The 8,026-nt window shown below is 31.5% G+C and overlaps 3 protein-coding genes across 3 annotated transcripts in view; 1 reads left to right on the top strand and 2 right to left on the bottom strand.

The window, feature by feature from the left end:
- Positions 1-6: 6 nt before the first annotated feature.
- Positions 7-2,536, top strand: LOC119671651 (mRNA-capping enzyme-like). Its single transcript, XM_038082386.1, has 8 exons — positions 7-53; positions 115-935; positions 1,004-1,139; positions 1,209-1,347; positions 1,400-1,572; positions 1,624-1,724; positions 1,800-1,993; positions 2,165-2,536. The coding sequence occupies exons 1-8, from the start codon at positions 24-26 to the stop codon at positions 2,314-2,316; spliced, it is 1,746 nt and encodes a 581-aa protein (XP_037938314.1). The 5' UTR covers positions 7-23; the 3' UTR covers positions 2,317-2,536.
- Positions 2,537-2,631: 95 nt separating this feature from the next.
- Positions 2,632-5,627, bottom strand: LOC119671652 (tRNA-dihydrouridine(20) synthase [NAD(P)+]-like). The gene is made up of 8 exons (XM_038082387.1): positions 5,405-5,627; positions 5,207-5,343; positions 3,988-4,151; positions 3,806-3,927; positions 3,575-3,745; positions 3,346-3,511; positions 3,080-3,285; positions 2,632-3,025 (listed from the first exon to the last, which is right to left on the bottom strand). Exons 1-8 carry the CDS (start codon positions 5,577-5,579, stop codon positions 2,775-2,777), a joined length of 1,392 nt encoding a protein of 463 aa, XP_037938315.1. The 5' UTR covers positions 5,580-5,627; the 3' UTR covers positions 2,632-2,774.
- A 1,009-nt stretch (positions 5,628-6,636) lies between these two features.
- The window catches only part of LOC119667180 (run domain Beclin-1-interacting and cysteine-rich domain-containing protein-like), a 6,323-nt gene continuing 4,933 nt past the window's right edge, over positions 6,637-8,026 (bottom strand). The window contains exons 2-6 of the mRNA XM_038076467.1: positions 7,621-7,928; positions 7,388-7,555; positions 7,119-7,316; positions 6,910-7,063; positions 6,637-6,849 (exon numbers count right to left, since the gene is read on the bottom strand). Coding sequence (XP_037932395.1) covers positions 6,664-6,849; positions 6,910-7,063; positions 7,119-7,316; positions 7,388-7,555; positions 7,621-7,928 — 1,014 coding nt within the window. The 3' untranslated portion in view covers positions 6,637-6,663. The remainder of the gene's footprint in view (positions 6,850-6,909; positions 7,064-7,118; positions 7,317-7,387; positions 7,556-7,620; positions 7,929-8,026) is intronic.

The following is an 8,026-nucleotide window of genomic DNA, read 5'->3' as shown; positions in this document are numbered from 1 at the left end:
TGGAGTGTGTGTTTCCACCTGATATGATTTTCGGATATTGCAATTCGCTTAAGGTGGGTTGACAAATATTGTCATTCAGTCATTAGTTTTCATTATTGAAATTGACTCTTTCAGCTGAAATTGGGTTTATGGATTGATCTAACAAATACAAAACGTTTTTATAATCGCGAAATTGTTGAACAAAATGGAGCACAATATATTAAACTGCAATGCAGAGGACACGGTGAGACGCCATCAATTGAGCAAACACGTTCGTTTATAGAAATTGTTGATAATTTTATAAATGAAAGACCTTTCGATTTGATTGGAGTGCACTGCACGCACGGCTTTAATCGCACAGGTTTTCTAATAATTTCGTATTTAGTGGAGCGTTTAGATTGTTCAGTTGAAGCTGCATTGTCTATGTTTGCGGTAGCACGTCCACCTGGAATATATAAACAAGATTATATAAATGAATTGTTCTCTCGTTATGAGGAGGCAGAAGAAGCAACTGAAGCACCGGAACTACCCGATTGGTGCAATGAAGTTGATTATGATGATACTCCAAGTGGTACATCGAGTAGCGGGCGCAAACATAAATTAAATGATGAAGAGTCAACATCTCAACAAGAAAATAGCAATGGTACATTGAGTGATGATGACACCAGTAGTTTAGGTAATGACACGGAACCTAAACCAGAAAGAGGCAACAAACCACATAAAAAACGTAGACGCGAATTAATCATTAAAAATCCTACATTTATGGCGGGTGTGCCAGGTATTTCTGTAGTTTCTGAACAACCACTTTTGGGTGATTTACAGCTAAAAGTGCAGGCAATGTGTGGATGGAATAAAAGCGGTTTTCCTGGTGCACAACCCGTATCGATGGACCGAACAAATCTAAAGTTCATACATGAACAACCATATCGTGTGTCATGGAAGGCTGATGGCACAAGGTAGCCAATTAATTACCATTTTACCATTTTAAAATATTTATTTCAAAAATGTTTCTTATCCATTCAAGGTATATGATGCTCATCAATAAACGTGATGAAATATACTTTTTTGACCGAAATAATTCGTGCTTTCAAGTGCACAATTTAACATTTTTGAAAGCTGGTAATTTACTAGAACATCTAGAAAATACGCTGCTTGATGGTGTATGTACTGAATAACTTAATTTTAATAAAAACAAAATTAAAATAAATAAAATTGTTAATTATAAATAGGAGATGGTTATCGACAAACATCAAGGACAAAATATACCACGTTTTTTAATTTATGACATTATCAAACTCGGAAACGAAGAAATAGGCAGGCAACCATTTTATCCAGATAGATTACGTTGTATTAAGAAAAAAATAATTGGTAAGGTTCTTTTTTTAGAAATTAACAACAAAAAATAAATCTTCTCTGTTAGATCCACGGTATGAAGCCATATGTAGGGGCGTAATAAATAGAACAGAAGAACCATTTAGTGTGAGAAATAAGGATTTTTGGGACATCAACCAAGCTGGTGCTCTCCTTGGCGAGAAATTTGCAAAATTACTAAGTCATGAACCAGATGGCTTAATATTCCAACCATCAAGAGATGTAAGTAGTAATATTATAACAATTCCATATTTTATATATGTCTAATAACAGCCATACAATGCCGGAGTTTGTCCTAACGTACTTAAATGGAAGCCATCTGATATGAATTCTGTTGATTTTCGTTTAAAAATTACCATGGAAAGTGGTACTGGGTAAGTTCTGTGAAAATATGAAAAACAGCAAAGTATAAAATATATTTAAATTTATTTTCTGTGATTTTATAACAGTATTTTACCAAGAAAAGTGGGCTTACTCTTTGTTGGTGGGCAAGATCATCCGTTCGGCAAGATGAACGTTACTAAAGTCATGAAGGATTTGGATAACAAAATAATTGAATGCACTGCTAATAGTATCGGGCAGTGGGAATTTATGCGCGAACGTACGGATAAAACGTTACCGAACAGCTACAAAACTGCATGTGGTAAATATTCTTTTATAGAAATCTTAGAAACTAAACAACCTTTACAGGGTGTATAATTAATCTTTTAATTGTACATAATTATTAGATATGACATTATACAGGCACTGTGCAAACAGTAATAATATTTGTTAAATTATTTAAGTATTTTCATTTTTATTCTTCTTGTTTTAGCTGTAATCGAAAGTATACGGACACCTGTAACAAAGGACATATTATTGAACTTTATTGCTTCCTATGGTAACCGAGACGATGCCGATATCATGCCACCTCCTGCAACATCTCATATACACCGGGCCGCACCACAAGTTCCGCGGGAAAATTGACAACAAATGCAAAGCGCTATGACAAGTGCAAAACAAAGTGAAAAATAATTTATTAACTGCATATAGTAGCATATTTATTTGTGAATAAATTGCTCATTTAAACTCTTTTAAAAGACATTTTCAAACGAATGTTGTAAATAAAGCAGGCAAACTACTCAATTGGTCGTATAATGACCAAATTTTAAAATTTTAATAAAAACATGGAACTTTATATATTGAATATATTTAGTTTTTACAAATCTAACTTGAAATAACGATTAGATTGTTCATAGTAAAAAATTTTTCTAAAAAAATTTATTTATAATTTTAATCCATATAATAAAATGTAATTTACTGCTGTTAATTATTCTATTTGAAGTTAGATTTACCTAACGCTTTTGTGAGAAACCGCGGCAAAAAGGTAATAAACTTAACTTCTTATTAAGAGTTTAATAAATATGAACTTTTCCTTACGTATATCATCTTAATATGCTGCCATTCCTTATTAAGCTGTCTTCACTTACTACACCAATATTTAATAGGCACACCAAAGCTGCACCTTGTTCTGCTTGCTTTTTGTTCTTTTCCCAAAAGCTGCTGGTGTATTTTTTTCCGTCATAAGCACAAATTGTACGGAACAATTTATTGATACCTTGTGTCTCATAAATGGGTTTCTGTTTCTGTTGTTGACAAGAGAAAGTATATAGCATTGTTTTTGGTAGTTGCGTATCTGTAATAATGACATTGTAAAAACTTTATAAATTTATTAGTTCGAGACGCATACCAGCTGTGTAGTTTGAACGAAGGAATGCTATATTGCACTCAATGACATCTCTTGGCAATTCGGGTACTTCCAATTTTTGACGTTTTAAGTCTGGTCCTTCAGCATCGGGTATATGCCCGGGAGCTACTTCACGTCTTCCGAAATTTCCTTTCTCTTTAAACTCTAATTGCTTTGTATAGCAATATTCACCAAGATTCCATATTTCACTATTTGTGGAGAATTAAATATAGATACTCTACATTGGGAATCGTTTAAGCTCAACTCACCATATTTGCTGCAGAGTTTGGCATTGGAGGAATTTTTTACCACGTGGAGTTTCTTGTAGTTCTTTTAATATATTTTGTACACAGTATTTGCTATTGTGCGCTGCATTATCGTAATCAACACTTAGTTTTAAGTACCTATAAATTACATCATCGATTGGTAGCAGACCTATAAATATAACAAAGCATTACGATTTTGCATTGGCCCAAAATTGCAAAAGCACTAAGTTACCTTCTTTTCTGAATATGGAAATATTTAACTGTGCCGCTCGTGCTATCATAACGCTATTAGCACCACAAAGCTCTTTAAATTTGAATATATCGGCATATTTTTGAATGTCTCTAGATCCACCATTTGCAATTACAGGTATATTCACAGATTTAGCGATTTCCCTTATAAAATCTAATATAGATATAAAATTTTTTATTTATTAATTATTTATCTGTATAAGTATAATTATACCCGGATGCGGTTCATGTTGTGGCCGTTCATCACGTGTTCTAGCGTGTATAGCAATTGCTGCAATGCCAGTAGCAGCAAATCTTTGCACCAGTTTTATAGTATCCTCTAAATTTGGAAGAATTCTAAAAAAAAGAAGTTTACATTCTTATTCACACGATTTAGTCCTGTGCATGACTGTTTACCTTATCTTACATGTGACAGGAATATTTAAGTTTTCACAGAGTGTACGTAATATATTGGCAGCTTTCTCAGGTGCTGCAAGTAATGCCACTCCCATGCCGCCTTTTATTGAAAATTCCTTCGGACAACCCATATTAATATCAATGCCAGCTACATCATTTTGGATCTTTAAGGATATTGAATAATTTTGTCGAAAATAAAGATATTATGTGGGAAGTAAAATTTATGTTTGTATATAAGCAAATTGAATTAAAAAAACACGATGGTGTTTTGAAACCGGCTGTATTTATTATGGTTACAATGGCTCTGCGTGCCAATTGTGGTTAAATTTGTTCATTAAGTGACAAAAAATAATCATTTAAATCTATCTAAACTAAAATTTGCAAATAAATGTTCATTTAGGTCAGGTCTGTCCAGACCAGATGTGATCGTGGGTTAATACAAAATAATGTACAGATTGGAGGACATTCATGGTTGTTATTACAAATACATTATAACATTATAAATACGGCTATAATGTTAAATTTAGTTTCATTAATTTAAATTCATTTATTTGGTTTATCATAAAAATAAAATAATGTAGTTTTACCAGTACCTCTAAAGAAAATTTGCATAATTGTAGTAGATTAAAAACATATACTTTGGGCCGTACTTTGGACAGCCCTGATTTAGGCAATTCAATATTATTAATGCTACCACTTGTTAACGCTGTTACTCTTTGTATTACTTCATAATGCTTTCTGACCATTCCAGATAGTACAATCAGGTAGTAATCAGTAACAATATAAGTTGATAATTTATTTAAATATAGGTCTAAGTGAAACCGAGTTCTGTAACTTAGATGACTATTGTTGGTACTAAACGATAGTTATGGATATTTCTCACAATATCCATGATTTTCACAAGTAATGGTATTATTATTATTAAAAATAAACGATTTATATTTAAGTATATAAATAAATGAGACAACTTTTAATATGTACCCGAATTGAAAATTTTATGAATATTTCCGAAACACTTAATCAAGCAACAAATCAGACCCTTGCTTAAATCGCAAGGATCACTTGACAGTTTATATTGAGACATTTTGGTATCGTTTTTTTTTTCATTTAAATTGCAAATTTGATTTTTTATTTGCTGTTCATTTATTTCTTGAAACTGGAATATATATTATTAACTAACGTTGACTAATAAATTCACTTTTTTTCAACAAATATTTACCAGCTTTCCCACTGCTAAGGCCCGTTGCGCATTACTGGTGCCGAGTTGCAAAACTACTTTGCTCCGCTCTTTCTCACATGTGCGAAACACAATGGTGCCATCAGATGGATCAACGAAATCTATGGTATCCAGTGCAGCTATTGGAATAAATATGAATACTAAAAGATATGACAAATTAAATATAGAATTTTTACTTACAATTAAATCTTCTCTTGCTCTTAATTAATTTTAAATCTATTAATTCCTCTGTGTAAACTATTTCGGCGCCAAACTCTAGTGCCAGTAAACGCATTGGTAATGTACCAAACCGCACCATTGGAGCTAGTATTACTTTATTTTTGTAATTTAATTGTTTTTCAGTTTCCACAGTCATTTTAAAAAAATAAATTCAATAAATTAATTTTTGTTGTAGTGCAAATTTATTTTTTATAAAACATGTGTTCGAGCTGTCAAAATCAGCTGATTCCAATTTTGCTTTCCTTATGTTTACTAACAACATTTGTTGTTGTTTTTGGAATGCCCAATGCAAAATTGTAAACATAAGGTTTTTGTTTATGCTTTCACTAGGCTTCTGACAGCAAGTCATAAAAGCTGTATTTGTACGGTGAAATTATTATCTACGTTAAGTGGAGGTCATTACGCTTGCTGGAATAATAATATTTATTATATTATCGTAAGCGATATTTGGTTATTGTAAACGAATGGTTGTGTAGGTCCCGGCGGGTTACAACAACAACAACAATGGTTGTGGAGCATAGACTCTGCCGATTCATGAACTTATGCATCTACTATTGCAATCTTCATTAAAACAATTTTTTAAATGTCCCCAGAATTTTCATAGAAGTATAATTTTCATAATATAGAAAAATGTGTAAAATATCATACAAGCACACGTCGATTTACTGATGAGTAAATAGACAACAATCTAAGTAGATTATTCTACACAATAACGAAAAAAAATATTTTATAGGGTTATATTTATATATATATTATACACAATATTAAATTCGTAGCACATTAACAGTTTGTTTATATATTAAAATAGAACTTGTGTTTATTTATTATCTAACTGTATAAACTTAATAATACATCTGTTATTTACATATATATTTTTTGTCGTTACATTTAAATACTTCATATACGTTTTACGCTAATTCAATACATTAATCCCAAAACCTAAAGCTTTAGAAAGCAGAGGATAAAATATTGTTTTACGTTTTAAACATTTTTTTACATTCATAAGATTAAAAACAAAAAACAATCGTTGTCTAAAATATTACGTTACAATCATAAAACAAAGAAAGTAATAACAGCAATATTTGTGAATTCTAAATAAATAATAACAAATTTCTACAAATTTTTCAATAAAATATCAAACACTGTTGCTAACAAAATTAATTGGTTCAGGTAACTAGCCATATGGATTGTGCTTTTTAATCAAAAACATTTGTTGAATTTTATGTATTTTCATTCCTCCGCTTATTCATTCTATGGCATTTACAACACTGTTCTACCATTCCTTTCCAACATTGTAAATGAAAACATGAACCACACCGATCACAACGAAATGTATTCTTTTGCCAAGGGTATATGACTTCACTTTTATCGCAATATTCACAAATGAAACCTCTACCAATGCAGAGCTGTAATTCCGTATTTATTAAAATAATGATTTTTTTTTTTATTTCATATTTTCTACATACCACACAATTGAAAATATGCGCTTCGCAATTGGATATCAGCTCATCAATGGAACGTTTCATACTTTTATTTTCTACATCAATAAAATCGGCCATTGACCACACGTCTAGTTCACTTGCAATATGATTTGGTATAGCATCAAAATATTTGTTTTCCCTTTAAGCATAATCTATGTAAAATGAATTAATTCAATAAATAATATGCCACTCACTCAACAGCAAAACGACATGCTCGTATGAAGTCTTTAACAAAGCCAAGTTGAAAACGTTTTTTACGCGCGTTCCGCAGTATTTTATTTTGTATATATAACGCAGGATTAATATCAGGCACATAAAATAAAGGATACGAATACATTTGCTCTAACAAACGATATGCGAAGACGCTTACTGGATAGCACTTAAAGTCCCACCTTAAAAAGAATACAAATTGGTAAGTAGATTAAAAACTGAAGAGTGCAATATAATTTTTGCTTTTACTTACAGTTGAAGTATTTTCGCAGGAATGGTAGAAATTTGATTGCGATGACATCCAGTGCAATGATATTTACCAAAATAAGAGCAATATCGAAAGCTATGAATGTAAGATTGCGCGACATGCATTCCACATCCAGCACATAGATTATTTTGTATCTTTATCTGTTGTTTTCTACTGCAGAAGTATTTGAAATTTTTTTTTTTAATTAAAAGAATTCAACAAACATTTAGTAAACTTACTTTGGTTGTGGTTGGTCAGTAAATATAATCTGTGGTCTTGGAGGGGCCCAAAATTTATTTCCACGCGTTCTTGAGCGAACTAAGCTTTCTTCTTGTGTCATAGGAGTTTTTTGACTAGGTAAAGGCAAAAGTTTCTGGGGAGTGTCCTGATCTGAAACTAACCATTTCAGTTCCGAAACTTTGGGTAATTGAACATCGTTAAACTTCGATATCAATGATAAGCCTACTACTTCGGCAGAGAGCAGATCCAGACAATTTTCTCCAACTTCGGCATAGGGAATGTGCTCTTCAACATCTTTTAAAGTTGACTAAAATAATAAAGTTTAAATTTTTTAAGCAGCCAAAGCAATTGTAGAGTCAACTAAAATACTTATTAATCAAATAAATTATTGTTTTAAGTGATAAT

The sequence above is a fragment of the Teleopsis dalmanni genome, chromosome 1 (genome assembly GCF_002237135.1).
Source record: "Teleopsis dalmanni isolate 2A chromosome 1, ASM223713v2, whole genome shotgun sequence".
Classification (NCBI taxonomy): domain Eukaryota; kingdom Metazoa; phylum Arthropoda; class Insecta; order Diptera; family Diopsidae; genus Teleopsis; species Teleopsis dalmanni.
This window is presented reverse-complemented; position numbering and strand designations above follow the sequence as displayed.